At 38.1% G+C, this 18,291-nt stretch overlaps 1 protein-coding gene across 4 annotated transcripts in view; it reads right to left on the bottom strand.

Annotated features, from left to right (window-relative positions):
• Window positions 1–6,726: 6,726 nt before the first annotated feature.
• COP1 (COP1 E3 ubiquitin ligase) overlaps window positions 6,727–18,291 on the bottom strand; it is a 273,591-nt gene continuing 262,026 nt past the window's right edge. For 2 of the 4 annotated variants that reach the window (XM_079916607.1, XM_079916608.1), the window contains exons 19-20: window positions 9,471–9,515; window positions 6,727–7,298 (exon numbers count right to left, since the gene is read on the bottom strand). In XM_079916607.1, coding sequence (XP_079772733.1) covers window positions 7,281–7,298; window positions 9,471–9,515 — 63 coding nt within the window. In that variant the 3' untranslated portion in view covers window positions 6,727–7,280. The remainder of the gene's footprint in view (window positions 7,299–9,470; window positions 9,516–18,291) is intronic. The other 2 variants (XM_079916609.1, XM_079916610.1) reach the window with 1 other exon arrangement.

The following is an 18,291-nucleotide window of genomic DNA, read 5'->3' as shown; positions in this document are numbered from 1 at the left end:
TCTCTACTCTTGTTGCCTGTGCTGAGAAATGAGACTGCAAAGACCCCAGTAAAGGTGATGCAGGTTTTTAGCCTGCAGTCACCTAAATCCTACTCTAGGGAGAGAATGCACTAAGCATGTGGTAAGAGAAGGGACATTTCAGAAATTTCACTGTGGGCATTTTCCTAACTTTTCATGGCAGCTATGATGGTGGCCTCTTGGCAGGTCAGCTCACAGGCAGATGTCCTGTTCAGAGAGCACAGGAATAAAGCCATTTTACGGACACACTGAGATTTCCAGAACAGCTAATCTAACCTTTCAACCTTCCATCCTTTTGTTGTTGATTGCGATTTTTATAATTTATACTTAATTATTCTTCATAATGGAAAGAAATTGAAGAGTGATTACAATTTTAATATGCATATGCTAATACTACCCTGTATTCAAGGAATGCTTTTTAATTTCCAAGACTGCCAGAGGCCTTTCCAGAGAAGATATATTACTGAAACTGCAAAGCTTTGCAATTCAGTGACACAGGAACATCACACCCCAGTTCTAAGAATAGAAGGGTGCCTTTCCCAAGGGAACCATAGAGCTCATGAGAAGGCTCTCCTGGGACTGGCCAAACAGAATTTGAAAAGTGGAAATGAGGACTCTTTCTTATGGTATAACACTGACCAGAGTTTGGTCTTTAAACATGAAAAATACTGAAAAAATATAAAGTGCTTACTAACTGGGCTGGCATTTAACAGTGGTTAATTTGCTTAATTTAGGAAAAAAGTCATTTTGCTGCATCTTTCAAAATTTAACCCTCAAAATTTGCCATAAAATAGGTATGAATACTTCTAAGAGACTCAGGCATTCCAAAGAAACATCAGTCAGGTTGCAAGTCTCCATGAAAGTGCTATGAGCTTGAGGAGCTCCTTTTATATTCAGAAAATAAATTTCAATAGCTGAGGATGAAAGAACCAGAAAGGAAAGGGTGGGGGGATTGGGGGGAGCCAGCTTTGCACAATATCCTCTGCTTTCCCACAGACAACAGGCTGCCTTAAGCATAAATCTTTCAGAGTATTCAGTAAACATAATCTCAGCCCCAGACCTCTCAGGTCTCTCTGTTCAAGGAGTAAAGATCTTCATATTCCATTCAAACAGTAAAACATCTAAAATGTCTTACTGTTTACTGAGCTTTAACAGAAAGAGTGCCCCCTGGTTCTGTGCAAATACACGTACCAAGGTAGGTCAACACTGCTTGTGCGCACTCCTGTGGAACTGCTATCAATCCAGCAACAAAAAAGCTTTAGTCATGTGGTGTGCCCTCCAAAATGGCCTTCCAGGTTCCTGTGGTAGAGACACACCATTATGGAAAGAGAACCCCATTACTGCAGAAATACTTTTATTTACTAGAATGCAAGCTCAGGAGCGATTGGATTTTTCCTGGTTTTCCTTTTTCTTTTCCCCTGTCTCTGCTGCATGGTGAGCACTTCAGAATACAGGTCAGCAAACCTGGGCCCGCAAGCCAAATCCAGCCGGTGGATTTTTGTATGGCTCATAAGCAACAAATGGCTTTTACATTTCAAAATGCTTGGGAAATAATTTTTGAAAATATTGTGATACATGACAATTAAATGACATTCATATTTCAGTGTCCATTCGTTGAGTTTCATTAGTACCCAGCCACACTCATTTGTTTACATTATGTCTAGGGCTGCTTTCACATGCTACAATGGCAGAGTGAAGTTGTCGTGACAAAGACCGTATGGCCCACAAAGCCTAAAATATTTACCATCTGGGTCTTTACAGAAAAAGTCTTATGACCCTTAGCCTGGAAGAGACTACCTCATTATAGGCACTATTTGTTGAATGAATAGAGTCACCCTACGCAAATGGCTATCGGACCTTACTCATCTCTTTTGAGCAACAGCCCGTTTCCATTACAGACCACTAGCTGAGGGTACCAAACTGGGAGTGAACTGGATTATTATTAGGCTGCTATTCCACCGAAGCTCACTCACAAGAAAGTTTCTGGAATAAAACATTCTTTCAGGTGTATAAAACTAAAGGTGAAGCCTCACGTTTAGAATATACAATTACTTGTGTTTGCCTTGGTTTTTTCCCTTGAAAATCCTGAAGACTAGTTTTTATGTGGTTCTTCCGAAAGGCTCCTAAACCTCTGGTCACAGATTAGTACTGACAGTAGGACGAAAGCAGGGCATATAGGAAAATCCATAAAATCATTTGCAGAGAGACTGCGAAATATATCACACAATAATTGATTAACCTAGACTGTTACCACTTTTGGGAAGTTTCACTTAGAATTCATGAGAACCCCTACCCAGTTCCAATGCAAGATCTCCTTCAGAACTTGGGCACTAGGGAGTTTGATTCAAAAACTGATCAAGGACAGATGACTCACAGAGAATGGAGGGCAAATTAAAACCATAAACAAATGGGAAGATTTCTTAATTCTCATACTGAGAAGCTGTAATGATCTCAAGTGAAAAGAAACATAATTGTAGGCACTCAGATGTCTTAGTGACTAAACCATAAGAATGACAATGGAATTTGTGTAGTATAATCTTATTTATTAACAGAGATTAGCATATCATTTTCAGTAAGTAGAATTTAATATGTAGAGATAAATATGGAGTACAGAGGTTTACTTTTGCAAAACTACACAACTTCTTAGTGATTAAGTTGAGACTGTAACTTAAATCTCCTCTAAACTCCATGTTTGCCTCCATTTTTGTTTGAAAGTGGTCCCTGGAACAGATCATTGTGGTTTATTGTGTACTTCTCCAGCTTCAACTCACACTACTGTCCTGCACTTTGTTTTGTACATACTGGATCTATCCTCTTAACTTTTGTTTTTGATAAACTTACCTTAGAACAGCACTTTTAGATTTACAGAAAAATTGCAAAGAAAGAGTTCCCATATAGCCTACACTCAATTGCCCTATTATTAACATCTTACATTAGTATGGTACATTTGTTACAATTAATGAATCAATACTGACTGATTAATGAATCAATACTGATCAGTCAACCGAAGTCTATACTTTGTTTAAATTTCCTTAGCTTTCACATAATGTCCTTTTCTGTTTCAGGATCCCATCCAGGATATCACATTACATTCAGTCATGTCTCCTTAGGCTGTGAGTTTCTCACTTTCCTTGTTTTGATGACCTTGACAGTTTTGAGGAATACTGGTCAGGTATTTAGCAGAATGTCCTGCACTAGGGATTTAGCTGATATTCTTCTCATTTAGACTGGATTTATGAATTTGGGGGAGGAAGATCACAGAGTTAAAGTGTCATTTTCATTGTATGATATCCAGAGTACATAGTATCAACACGACGTAACTTTTGATGTTGACCCGGATCACCTGGCTAAGGTAGTATTTGTCAGGTTTCTCCACTGTAAAGTTACTCTTTTTTTTTTCTCTTGTTCCATACCAGACTCTTTGGAAGGAAGTCACTATGCACAGCCCATCCTTAAGGAGTGGGGAATTATGTTCCATCTCCTTGAGGATGGAATAGCTACATAATGTGGAATTCTGCATGGGAAACTTTTCATTTATTTATTCAATCATTTATTTATATAAGCATGGACTCATGGATATTTATATTTGGGGTTATAATCTATAATCCAACACTAGTTTATTTTGTTGCTCAAATTGTTCCAACTTTGGCTACTAGAAGCTACTCGAGTCTTTTTCTTTGCTTCCCTTGGTCTTGAATGTTCCTTTACCTCTTTTCAGGATTCAGCTGAGATGAAAAATATTCCTAAGTCCCCTATCCTGATCCTAATCTCCCACCACTCTAGATTATATATTTTTCTGGTACATCTAAAATTTATGTCTACTATGGTACTTACATATTTGTACTTATGTGTCTCTCCCACTGGACAATAAACTTTTTGAGGGTAGTGATTACGTCTTATTTATTTTATATGCTTAGTATATAGTACATAGTGCCTCACCTACACAAAGCAGGAGCTCAACAAATATTTCTAGAATGATCACTATGATTTTCTCTTTAGTCCAAGAATCCAGGAGTGCCTAACATCTTAACCAGAAGCCACAAAGGAGTTGGTTACTAACTGCTCTGGTAGGAATTACAAGGTGCTACTATTGTAAGTATTAATGTCAGTCATGAAACACATGTAATACGATAGGCTCAGGATCTAAATTAACACTTCTGCACGTCTCACTTCTAAGCAAGCAGACTTTTCCTGAATATTAATCCCAGTTACATGGGCATAATTACATTAAGGGCAATGACAAATTACCTTTATATTTAGAACCAAGGGTAGGCAGCTTCTAGTTTTGCTTAGCTTAGAGAAGTGGTGTCCTCAAAACAGCACACAGGAATTTGGGTCATGAGGTTCCCAAGTGACTTGCTGCTGGTTGAGGACTGCATAACCACTGAAGAAATAAATTTGCTGAGTTGCATTCTTTGTTGTCAATACATATTATGAGAAGATGACTTTAAAAATCAATCAAGAATCTTCCAAGATATAGGAGTTAAGACGAATTCTAATAAGCTGAAACAGGTTTTGAGGTTGGATCATGCTAGTCCAAGCCACCATTAACTCTTGACTGATCACCTTCCTAACTGCACTCTTGCCCTCATCTATCCATTTACCATAAATGAGATTGTGTCATTCCATTTAACACTTCCACTTAACTGCTTTTATAACAAAATTCAAATTTTCAAGCATGCCCTAGAAGTTTCCACATATCTTTTGGGCTCCTTCACCTCTTCAAACTCATCCCACACTCATCTCTTCCTTGACTAGTAATGGTCCAGCCATGCTCATCTTTCTGAGGTCGTGGCATGGTCCCATAAAATTTTTGATGTCTAGTACCTCAATCTTCTTACAAGAACTTTTCAAAGTTTTTCAGTCCTTAATGTTTCTTATGCATGAGTTCTGTACCTAAGAACAAAGGCAACTTTGTCTAAGAAACTCCTACAAATACACTGAAATAAAGATTAGAACATAAAAACCCATATTCTTCATGAGTTAGAAGCTTTTTTGGTGTTAAAATGTGTATTATCTTTAAGCTTTAGTTAACTAATATGTTATTTTTCTAAGAAACAGTAATATTTGTTTGATTTTGACATCCTGCAAAGACTAACTCAAATTTTAAAATGGTTTCTATTTACAAGGAAAAGAGTTAAACACAAATTTAAATAAAACAACACTGCCTTCTTAAAATAAATAATAAGTTATTAAAAAATTGAGTCCCTTTGATAACTAAAGGTACCTTACTGCAACCTTCCAAATGTATGAAAATTAACATAACCATACAATGCTGACAACTTGAAATAAAACAAAGAGACCAAACAAAAACCATAATAATCTGCTTCTATTTAAACACATTCAAAGAGGCATTAACTCTCTGCTTCTATTTTGATGACTTTCTGGGCATATCTGCCTAAGTAAAGTTCTTTAAGTGAAGAATCTACATGTGAATATTCTTTCTATATTTTTGTAAAAGGACATTCATTAATCTCAGAAAAAAGCCCAACTGACATGTTCTGGTTGATGACAAGTGTAACTTTTGAATGATAGTGACTTTTTCTCTCAGAATTGAGTCCAAAAGTTATCAGGTTCTTAACTCCCAGAAGTTAGTTAAGATATAATTGTCTTGAAGCTCTAAAAACTGAAAAATTTCACTTAAGTTTGAGGCTTACTCATTTGGCAGTAAAAACTGACCTGAACTACTGCAAGACTATTTTTAGTCTGTATTAATCTCATATAACGTGAACATTTATACATTTTGCTGCAGAAATATTAATGTGTTTGAAAACAGTATTGCTCCAGACTCTGTTGGAGGGTGTTATATAAAACATAGTGTATGTACCCTATTACTTTCCTAAAAGTCAGAAAGTTCTAAATTCCAAAACGCATTTGGCCCAAGGGCTTCAGATAATGAAATGTGGACCTGCAGTAGGTTTCAATAATTTTAAATAGAGGGACACATGGGATATTCTGATCACCCTTATTATCCATATACTTATCACACCAAGCTTTTCCAAGTGTCTATTTTTATAAAATACATGTGGCATATAATTCTGTTTATATCTTTTTCTAAAAAGTGTTCAGACTTAAAGTAGCTCAAACAGAAAGCTTCACATTACTTTTGCTTGACCTGCTACTCTTAAGTTCTTTCCTTTTACAAATTGAAAACAATGTGTGAAACTAACTAGACAGTCTAAGAGATTATATGGCTTGGAAATTTGGATAATAGGGCTTCAATTTCTTTTCCTCTAAGTGAGAGCCTGGCAAACCATGGTCTGTGGGCCTCCACCTATTTCATAAACAGCTTATGCCCATTTGTTTATATATGGTCTGTCTGTGGCCGCTTTTCTGCCACAATGGCAGAGTTGTGTAGTTGTGGCAGAGACCATATGACCTGCAAAGCCTAAAATATTTACTATCTGGCCCTTTATGGAAAAAGTTTGCTGACCTTTGCTCAAAGTTGATCACCCCATGATGGTACTAATACCTATGACTATCTGATAGCCATGATTTTATAAAATAAGTTGGTTTGTGTACATTTAGGGTTTATTTAGGGCCTTATGGGTAACATTTCAAAGGAAAAGACAGAGATAGCTGTCACAGACTGATATTCCCTTTCTGTTTGAATGTGGTCTCAACAGGTCAAAATGTTAGACCCTTGGCCAGATCCAGAGGGACTGAGGAATCTGGTACTTGCTGATAATATAAATCTGGTCAGAGAATGAAGAGAGAACTTCATAAAGTAATTAATCTTTCTACCTACTGTAAACATTAAATTCACAGAAAGAATCCATATACTTTATGTTGATACGCATAATTCCGAAGAGGTGGGGAAATATGGACCTTAAAAATTATTCATCAGTATATTATACTATAGTTCATGTGTGCTACTTCTTGAAAAGATAAAATTATCTCTTGCCACATTGGACAAAAAGTTTCCCAGCTCAGCTGTGGCTCAATAAACTTTTATTATTTTTTGTTATTTATTTTTATTCAAAAGAATTTGTTTCCCTATCACAAAAATTAGATAACCATACCACCAACAGCAGCAAAGTCCATAGAGTTACATGGATGGTGGAGAGTTCACTGGGTATTCCCAATGTCCCAAAGGTCATAAAGGAGGGAAAAAAAGGAAAAGAAAAAAAAATACTCAAAACAAATCCAAAACCCATGATGACTTTGGGGAGAGACATCACACGACAGTTTCTGTCTTCTCTTATTGTCAGCTGCAGATGTATTTCAGCCGGATCAAGTACAATTCAACTTGAGTAAACCCTTCATACCAACTCTAGCACCTAATAGGGAGAAAGAAGAATCAGTATAATAAAATAGTTTTAAAATATAGGAAGAGTTTAATCAGTCTTTATTATATTGTAAATGGAGAACCAAATCAAGTAGACTTTTCCCAACTGCTTTGGCTAAAATCAAAGAATTTGAAGGGATCAGACATGAATCCATTCTTACTTTCAATTCAGTAGCTGCATGAACTCTTTCAGATTAGTTATCTCCACAGTCAACAAAGGAGCCTTCAAGATAAACTACATAAAACACAGATAAATGACCTGACTGATCCATAGCATGAATATAACATTTTGGAATATTATGTTGGTATCTTTCCACATTCATAAGAAAAAGTTTAAGTACTGCTGTTTAGAATTTTAATCCACTTATTTCTTGCACTGATAAACATTTTATAGTGATCAAGGTATACAGGACCTAAAATCTTGTCTTTTCCTATTGCTTAATTTATTTTCTAGTCAAGCATCTGGATGTTGAGATATTTTGTTAGCTATTAGACTTAGAGTAGTACCTTATCATACAAAAAAGTTGTGCTAAAACTAAAAATAAGAAGAATTATACTTCAATAAAGATGTATAAAAAATAAATAAAATAAAGAAGAAGCAATGATCAGTTATAAAAGGAGTAGAAGAAATGGCTGAGAAAGGACATCGAACATGCGGACAATTATGAGCACTGTCAAAAAGGATTATGTTAGATGGAGACTGTAATTCTAGGTGGCAAAGAATTAAAGGAGCAACTTATCTTCTGCCGTGCTAAGGCCTGACTTATATCTGTGCTTTCATAATGCTTTTTGTCTTTACATTTGCCAAGCAGGCTACTTTACATAAGAGGTCAATGCTATTGAACAAAAATCTTAGATTTGTCGCTGAGACCCTATAAGTATGTATGTAGCTTTGAGCTTTCTGTAGAAACATTAGCAATCCCAATTGCCTCAAAGGCCAAACTTGTTGAAGAATACAGTACAGCTTTTTCAATACATGTCTTGCCATGAGAATAAAGAAAAACTGAGAGACTATAGAGAGCCACTTAAAACAGAGATTCCAAGACCTTCTACCATCTTGCTTGAGGCTTCCAGAACACAGCCTTGGCTCTCTAATGAGGCTTTCCAAATAGAGAAACTGGCTGCATAAAAAGAAGTATACCATGTAAATTAATTTGACTAGCTAACAGTGCAGTTCTGCTTTGAGTTTGCTCATTTCATCTCTGTAGGACAATGTGTGAGGCTTGGATTTGCTCTCTTGGTTGCTGGGTCATTCTCCGTTCAGGATGAGTGGAAGGAAGCCATGGCAAAATTAATGCTAACTGGCAGGAAAATAGATACATATTATTTTTAAAAATGCATCCTGACACTTCTGTATCAGCAGAGAATATGTGGAAAGAACTGGTACCCACAGAATAAGTGCTAATCAAACCCAGGTACTAAAAACCTCCTCCAAAATGGTGTTTTGTTTAAAAGCTCACTGCTTAGCTCAGGATTTATTTATCCAATGTATTGTGCCCAAGTGCTGAATATCCAATGGTATAACTAGATAAAATTTTTATTTCCTTGAACTCCTAACTACGAAGAAAAGTATGTGGAAAACTATGTATGAATTTGGGAATGAGACTGTGAGCAAAGAGACATGAAAGTTTTCAGATTACACCAATGGCATGATCACATGATCAATCAATTTTCAACGGAACACTAGAATACCTTTTCTTTCCCTAGCAACTGAGCAAAAATCTCCTTGTCATGGAAGAGAAGGAAGAGAAACGCGAGGAAGAGAAGAGTAAAATCAGAGTAAGACATTTTAAAACCTGGTGAACGTCTAAGCATCTGATGCTGTATCTTGGATCTTGTTCCCTGAACACCCTGTGGGGCAGCTGCACTGGCGTGACAGAAGCTCAGCAGTGCTCGCCCCACTGTGAATGCTTAACAGTCTTCATCTGTTTTTCATCCTGACCGCCTTTCAATCTCTTCAGCATTCGTATAACCTCTAACAAGTACTATCATCTTCCCCATAGTTGCAAGCTACCTATTCTTTTCCCCTTCAATCAAAGCCATTTCCAAGCAGACAGAGACCCATGATTTGGCATGCTCTCTAAGGCTTAGTACAACTCTACATTTCCATGTTATAGTTATAGTCTGTTATAGCCTAAAAATGGAGATGTATAAAATAGCTTACCTTAATTGTACCCTGACTGTTAGCAGCAATCAGCACATTGGACTCCTAGAAAAGAACAAGAACTTTTAGAGTATAGAGAAGGATTTCCTGGAGGGCAGTCCAGGAGAATAATTTAATCTTCATCCTTCTTTCTTCACTTCACCCTAAGACGCCAATACAATCTAAACTGGAAAACCAACTTTAACATGTTTTTAACTACGAATTATAAATACAAAATCCAATATTTTGAGGATTAAGTTTTAATAAAAACAATTAAGTTGGAAGCAGAGTAGGAAACTTTTAAATGTAAAGAAAAATAAAAGAGAAACAGATTGCCACTAGGAGGAAAGCCAAGAGAAACAAAGACTGAAATAAAAATAAGAATAACTTGAGAAAAACAAAGTACACAATCCTTTCCACAGAAAACTCCCCCTTCATTCACTTTCTCCCATAAGACACCAGTAATTGGCATAAATCTCTATTGCTAGCTATTTGGTATTAGAAAAACAAAATAAAACAGAATGTGAATATTCATCTGGGAGAAAGAAGGCTATCTTTCTTTTTAATTATTCTATCACTCACTATATGCATTTTTAACAACCTTGGTGATTACCTGAAATAGAATGCATGTGGTAACATATTTTTAAAAATATTCTAAGCCTTAAGAAAAAACTATCTCTGGAAGGTAGAAAGGGTAGAAAAAGAAATAGACAAGACTGAGTTTACCAGAGAATCTCATTGAGTAGGAAGAGCTCGGACATGCCTTCCATTGGAAACACAGTCTAATAGGCTCTGAGCTTGGGAGTATAGACAAGTCTTTTCGCTTTTAAGAGCAGGCGGCCAGAAGGAGGTAAACAGACTCAAAACTGCCATAGAGGCCATATGGCTGATGGGAAGACCAAGCCCAAATAATAGCTTTCAAAAACAGAGAAAGTGGTCAAACTTCACTGAAGGATAGGATCTGTCTGAATACCCTACAGGTTTCATCAGAAAGTGATGAAGAGAAGACAGAACACTCTTGATCTGTATTCTGGGAAAGTTATTTCAGCCAACTTGAGTTAAACCTTAGTTTCTTTGATACAAGGCATCTGTGCTCTACAAACTTCTACATTCCTATCTTTTAACTTTCTCTTTGATTCCTAGTAGAGTTACTTTTGAAAAATGTTCACCTTGTTGCTACTGGTGAAGAGGAAATAAATAATTTCTTCTACTAACCCCCAAATTTGGGGGATCAAAATATTCCTTGAATGCAGTCAGTGGTGATAGCATCAATGGTCAGTTGTATCAAGAAGGAATAAAGACATACGTTTCTTCTGGAGGTGGGCATGGGAATTGCTGATGATGGAGTTTGGAACACACAACCCCCAAATATGGTACCGTGGCATATTGAATATTTCAAGCCAAAGGAGTTTGAGAAAATGGCAGAAGCAGGAAGGTCACTCTGACCTCCCATATCCCTCACCCTTTTCCCCTAAAACAGGTCATAAAACCCTCATGTGGGAGGTGCCCTCCCTATAATCAGAGTAAAGGAGCATCCTTATCTCCAACGACAAAGGAATGCTACAAAGAATCCAAATAAACAGGCCTTGCCAAGTTTCCCCGCGGCTTACTACTCCTGAGTGCAATTACCTCACACCCCTGAACCTATCACATTGCTACATGACTACCCACTCTTCACAAACACAGCAGAAAATACACAGGTCTATATCCTTGGGTCTTCTTTTCATGACATAAATTTGTAATTCTTAGTGGAAGAATGTGTGAAAAATGTGATATATTATCATACAGTATGAAAGAGTATGCTCAATACATATTAAAAAAAATCTAGTTAGATCACCACATAAGAGGGATTTGAAGTCTGTACAATTACTACACTAAACCCAAGAAGGAAGACATCTGATGACTACCCAACATAAATAAACGACGTCTTTTTATAACCCAAGGACTATTATGGCATTAAGAGGTGGCCATATTAGGTGCTACCAGAGTTAACTCTAAACACCTTTTCCTGTGGAGAGAGATAAATATCTCATTTACAAATAAGCCAATGCAGAAAGTGATTGCCCAGTTGGAATCGTCTTTTAGGACTAACATATAGGTGACAGAGTGTCCAAGGAAATTTTAGAAACACTCAAAACTATTCAAATTAACAAACAATGAAAGAAAAATAATAGCTTCACTTCTCAGTATGCCCCTCCCTCCAAAGACCATGAACTTATTAAAAAGGGATTTAGGATTAAACTGTCTTTCAGATAGTTAGATATCAGCTTAAGATAAATGAATTTTTACATGCAACAGAAAAACAAAACCAGGTATTTTACTTTAGCATAGAGGTACAGAAGTGATATGTACAAGGTTATCACTGTAGGTTTTGAGTAATTCTTGTTTGCATTTTGCATGACTAGTAATTCTTAGCTGTAGCTGTACCCTGCCAGAGCCCTAATGTAAGTTCTGGTTGAATAGGTTGCTTTTACTTGCGAAATAAAATTAAAATGCCAGCCAGTAATTCTCATTATTTTCTCCCTCTTTCTTGGAAACAGGCAGTTTTGCTGCAAAGCCCTCCTCAAGGTTAAGATAATAATGCAACTACTATTTTCTTCTTAAGATAAAGAGATTAAGAAAAGACAATGGAAAAATTAGCAGCAAGTTTTTTATAAAAGCAGAAGACACATACATAAACATAAACCAACTTGCTTATAAAGTCAGAGATATATGTCCACTTATACTAAAACAAAACTAGCATCCACTGGAACAGTTTCCTCTTTGCCAGCTTGCCTACAAAAGTGCCATTATAGCTACTACATTAAAATCCTGAGCAAGTTGAGAATTAACAATTATTCACTTAGTTTGCAATTGGAGGATTTATTCCTAGAGATAATTGATTTTAAATGTGAAGCAATTTCACTAGATATATGAATATGTAATTAAAAACACTTCTATTTCTGGCTGTGATAGAATAAATGGAATGGATTTGCTCTCCTACTTTAAGCAACTAGAAAACTGAACAAAATACATAAGACACGACTGGACAACAGGCAGTACTAGACTGTGATCACTACAAGAGGAGAAACACAACAGGTCAGTCCTATAATCCCCCTGGCTTTCTGCTTGGAGGCAGTTTCTGGAACACATAGCAAGGGAAGGGGAATCCAAATAGAGCACAGAGGAATCTGAGCAGACCATAGCAAACTAAGTTGAGGAGACAGAGGTATAAGCACAGAGTATCTGTAGGGCAGCTGGAATTTGTAGGGCAAAGTACCACAGAAGAGAAAGCTACTTAAAAGTAGAGTTCCAGGAATCTGTACTGGGGTCCCCTTGATTGTACATCAGAATAAACAACTGTGTGTTCACAGGGTGAAACTACACAAGACCAGGCAAATAACAATGAACAGGCAAAGTACAACTACTGAGAACCTACAACATTATCAAATGCCAGAGTTCACACAGGGTTAGGAGATGTTTGAGTTCTGACCAACCAGAGTGAAGAGAACATTCAGTGCCCTCAATGAACATTCAGGGCATTTAGCAGAGTCCCCAGAAGGGTCATGCCTTATCAGTAGGGCTAAACTAGCCTTAAGGCAAATGTTTCTCTAGACCAGGGATCAGCAAACTGATCCTGTGGACCAAATCCAGCCCACTGCCTGTATTTTGTATTTCAGTTTTAGTAGAACCCAGCCATGGTCATTAGTTTACAGTTGGCCCTCTGGTTCCACATCTGCAGATTTAGCCAATGGTGGATCAAAAATATTTTGAAAAAAAAAAATCTAGACAGTTCCAAAATGCAAGACTTGAATTTGCTATTTGCTGGCAACTATTTACATTTCATTTACAACTATTTACATAGCATTTACGTTCTATTAGGTATTATAAATAATTCAGAGATGACTTAAAGTATACAGGAGGATGTGCTAGATTATATGTAAATACTATGCCATTTTATATAGAAGACTTGACCATCCACAGATTTTGGTATCTGTCAGGGGTCCTTAAACCAATTCCTGTGCATACCAAGGACTGAGGGTATATATTGTCTATAGCTGCTCTTGCACTAAAGTAGCAGAACTGAGGAACTGCAACAAAGACCATATGGCCTGCAAAGTGTAAAATAGTTGCAATATTTAATTGCAAGGACTAAAATATTAGTCCTTTAAGAAAAAGTTTTGCTAATTGCTACTTTAGAGTCATCCTAATAAAGAGTGTCAAAAGAATCAAGTTTATCTCCAAAAACTTAACTTTCTGTCAAAACAAACTTCAATACTCTTAAAAAAATTCAACAAAATCTAGACATTCAACAATAAAGCATTCACAATGTGCAGCATTCAAGCGGCAACAAGCATGACCTATAACGAGGAAAAATTCAATGAACAGAAACAGATCTAGAAACGACAAAGACTATAAAAGTAGCAAATGAGGACTTTTAAAGCAAGTATAATTATATTCCAATATTTAAAAGGAAACAATGAACTTAATGAGAAGAGAAATGGAAGACAGAAGTATAAAAACCAAATGGAATTTCTCCACCTGAAAAGTACAGTATCTGAAATGAAAAATTAATTGGGTGGGCATAACAATAGTTAAAACAGTGAAGAATAAAACACCAATAAATGTGACAACACAGAAAAAACAAAATCCCAACTGAAGCAGAGGGAAAAAAGGCTGGGAAGAAAGAAAGAAAAAAAAGATTAGTATTTGAGTGAACAGTAGGACAATATACAATCTGGTAAATGTGTAATTGGAATCCCAAACAAAGAAGAAGGGGCAGAAAAGGTATATGAAGATATAAGACTAAAAATTTTCCAAATTTGAAAACTGTAAACCCACAATCTAAGAAGCTCAATATTCCAGTGGGAAAAAAGCACAGCACCACGTTAAGACATCACATCATAAACTACTACAAATAAGTGAAAAAGAGAAAATCTTGAAAACTGCCAGAGAAAAAAAGGACACATTATGTAGGGAGATTAGAAGGGGGAGCTCCCACATCCTATGATGATGATAGCAGAGCCCAGCAGGAAAAAGAAAGACTCCCTTTTTTGCCTGGCAAGAGCTCAGCCAATGAGAGACCGTCACAACTCAGCTAAGAAAAAGTCATGGACTCTTTGTTTACTATAGCTCCCCCAACTTCCTCTACCCTTCTATAAAAGAGTTCTCTTCTCCGTTTTTGCTGGGAACTTGCATGTGCCTTGCCATGACTGTAGACCCTGAATTGCAATTCTGTGATCCTGCATAAACCCACTTTTGCTGGAGAAATAACTGACGGTCTATTTGTTTCAGGTCAACATTTCAGTGGCCCATATGGGGATCCAGACAAGACCCCCGCAACAACTCCAAGGCTGGTGAGCAAATAGGTACAGTACCCACACTGAACCCATTGTCACTAACTGCTTTTCTTGCAGACCTTGGGGTTTGAGGGTAAGTTTTTCTCTTGGATTTGAGCTTGCACCCTCTTTGTGGTTTTGAAGCTCACAAGATTTTATTCAGGATATATTGTAAGGCTTTGTCCTTTCTGCTTAAGTGCCTGTTCTGTAGGTAAGTACTCATTTGGCACTTTGGGCTGATTATTGAAATCATGCTGTCCTGGCAAAAACTGCGAGCCTTCAGTCTGTTCCTTTTGGAACAGGGGGTGTTTCATTGGAACTGTGCCAGTTAAGCCTTTGGCCTGACTCCTTCAGGATTGGGCTGCTCTAGTGGAACTGTGCTATTAAGCTTTCAGCCTGCCTCCTTCAGAATTAGGCTGTTTCATTAGAGCTGTGCAGTCTTCAGCCTGGCTCCTTCTGTACCAGACTGCTCCCTTAGGACTGGCTGGTATCATGTCTGCAGGCTGTTTGAGCTATTTGAGCTGTTTTAAAATTATTCTTTTATTCTAGAGAAAAACTTGGATCCCAGTTACCTAAATATTTTGAGGGTGTCCCCTGCCCTGAGGGGACTCTGGCCAATTTTATATTTAAAAACCAAGGTCCTTCTTCAAGCATTTTTTTTTTTTTTTTTGTGGTATGCGGGCCTCTCATTGCTGCGGCCTCTCCCGTTGCGGAGCACAGGCTCCGGATGCGCAGGCCTAGCGGCCATGGCCCACGGGCCCAGCCACTCCGCGGCAATGTGGGATCCTCCCGAACCAGGGCATGAACCCATGTCCCCTGCATTGGCAGGCGGACTCTCAACCACTGCGCCACCAGGGAAGCCCTTCATGCACATTTTTAACTAAATGGACCAACCTAACCAAAGACAATTTAGAACATCAATGGCCATTATAGGGAACTTTTGAAATCCCTAAACTTACTTTTATAAAAACCAAATGAGGGACTTCCCTGGTGGCACAGTGGTTAAGAATCTGCCTGCCAATGCAGGCAACACAGGTTTGAGCCCTGCTCTGGGAAGATCCCACATGCTGCAGAGCAACTAAGCCCGTGCACCACAACTACTGAGTCTGTGCTCTAAAGCCCACGAGCCACAACTACTGAGCCTGTGTGCCACAACTACTAAGCCTGCGCTCTACAGCCCGTGAGCCACAACTACTGAGCCCACGTGCCACAACTACTATGACTGCGCTCTAGAGCCCGTGAGCCACAACTGCTGAAGCCCGCGCACCTAGAGCCGGTGCTCCTCAACAAGAGAAGCCCACGCACCACAACATAGAGTAGCTCCTGCTCACTGCAACTAGAGAAAGCCCACGTACAGCAACGAAGACCCAACACAGTCATAACTAACTAACTAACTAAATAAATAAATATATTTATTTATTTAAAAAACCCCAAAAAACAAATGACTCTGACATCTTTTATTTGTTCCATTTCTGATGGTACTAGAGCTGACCCTGGAAACACTGATCATCTATCACTACTGAATCAGCTAACACCCTCCTTATGGGCAAAATCTCTAAATAATATTGGCAAAATTCACAGCGCACCTCCCATCAAGATTCAAACAGATTCCTCAAAACCTCTCCTCCAAATTAACCAATATCTTTTAAGTAAAGAAGCTCTTCAAGGCATAAAATCCCTGATAGATTACAAGGCTCAAGGTCTCATTATCCCTTGTACTAGTTTCTGTAATACTCCCATTTTACTGGTGAGAAAACCTAAGGGCAGAGGGTGGGGTTTTGTCTAGGACTTTTGAGTGATAAACAATGTTGTTATCCCTCCATGCTCTGTTGTTCCTAACTCTCCTATGTTACTAACATCCATTCCCACTGGAAGCAGATTCTTTACTGTAACAGATTTATATAATGCATTCTTTAGTATTCCAGTTGAAGCTAGCCAATACCATTTTGCCTTTACTTGTGAAGAAAAACAACTCACCTGGGCAGTAATGCTTGCTCAAGGTTTTACTGAATGTCCTTACTTCTCACAAATCCTGGAGGCTGATCTGCATGATATAAAGTTCCCTAGAGGTTCTACTTTGTTGCAATATATGGATGATTTGCTTCTTTACTCTTCTTCTCAAGCCTCCTCACAAGATAGCATCCACTTGCAAAAGCTTTTAGCATAAAAGGGACATAAGGCTGCCAAGGAAAAATTGCAGTTTGCCCAGATGAAGACTCAATATTTAGGGTATCTAATATTAGAACAAGGGCTACACCTAGATCCAGAAGGTTTCACGGTGTCCTAAGTTTATCAAAACCCCAAACTCAGTCTAGTTGGTTACTGCCAAAGCTGGATTTCAAATTTCTCTCTTATGGCCAAACTTCTATATGTTTTACTTGACAACAGCAACAACCCTGAACCAATTTTATGGGAAAAACTGGATGACATAGCCTTTAAGGCCTTAAAGGAGAGTTTGATGAACCTACCTACCCTTGGGCATCCCAATTACCAGATTCCCTTTTTCCTTTTTGTTTGTGAAAAGGAAGGAAATGGGGCTTCCCTGGTGGCACAGTGGTTAAGAATCCACCTGCCAATGCAGGGGACACGGGTTCGAGCCCTGGTCCGGGAAGATTCCCACATGCCGCGGAACAACTAAGCCCGTGCGCCACAACTACTGAGCCTGTGCTCTAGAGACTCCGAGTCACAACTACTGAGCCTGAGTGCCACAACTACTGAAGCCTGCACGCCAAGAGCCCGTGCTCCACAGCAAGAGAAGCCACCGCAATGAGAAGCCCGCGCAAAGAAGCCGCGCATTCTTTTTGTTGCAACGAAGAGCAGCCCCACTCGCTGCAACTAAAGAAAGCCTGAACGCAGCAACGAAGACCCAACGTAGCCAAAAATAAATAAAATAATTAAAAAAAAAAAAAAAGAAATGTCCTTGGGGTATTCACCCCATAACACACAGGGACCACCACCAACCCAGAGGGTATTATAGGCAGCAACTGGACCCTGTGGAATGGGGATAACTTCTTTGCCTTATAGCCATTACGGCCACCAAAAAAATCATTGTGGGATCCCGTTTAATGAGGTATGCTGTCTTTAAAGGAACCAAGAGCAGTGAAACCCCTGTCATGGTCCAAAGGGACATTTCTACAAATGATAACTTAGAAAAACTGGCTAGAGAAGCCCAACAATTGACCTCAGAAAAGGAAAAATAAGATTGGAAATTAAAGTTATTAGTTTAATAAAAAAAGAAACCTCTGGTTTGGACCAGGTAACAATCCAGTCCTATTGGAGACTCTAAAATTCCCACTCCAGACCACTGTACATGCATTAAACTATTGGTTTATTGATAAAATAATAGCATTCATTAATCAATATTGGTGGGGAAAACATTAAAAAGGCTGCAAAAAGTGCCTAACTCACTTGTCCCACTTGTCTAAAATACAACACAGGGTAGCCTGTTCATACTGCTCCCACACATTTCAGACTACCTAATGGACCATTCAAGGTCTGGCAAGTGGATTTCATACAACTTTCTT

The sequence above is a fragment of the Stenella coeruleoalba genome (genome assembly GCF_951394435.1).
Source record: "Stenella coeruleoalba genome assembly, chromosome: 1".
In the NCBI taxonomy this organism is placed as follows: domain Eukaryota; kingdom Metazoa; phylum Chordata; class Mammalia; order Artiodactyla; family Delphinidae; genus Stenella; species Stenella coeruleoalba.
Note: the sequence above shows the minus strand (reverse complement) of the source record. Positions and strands in the feature narration are given on the sequence as shown.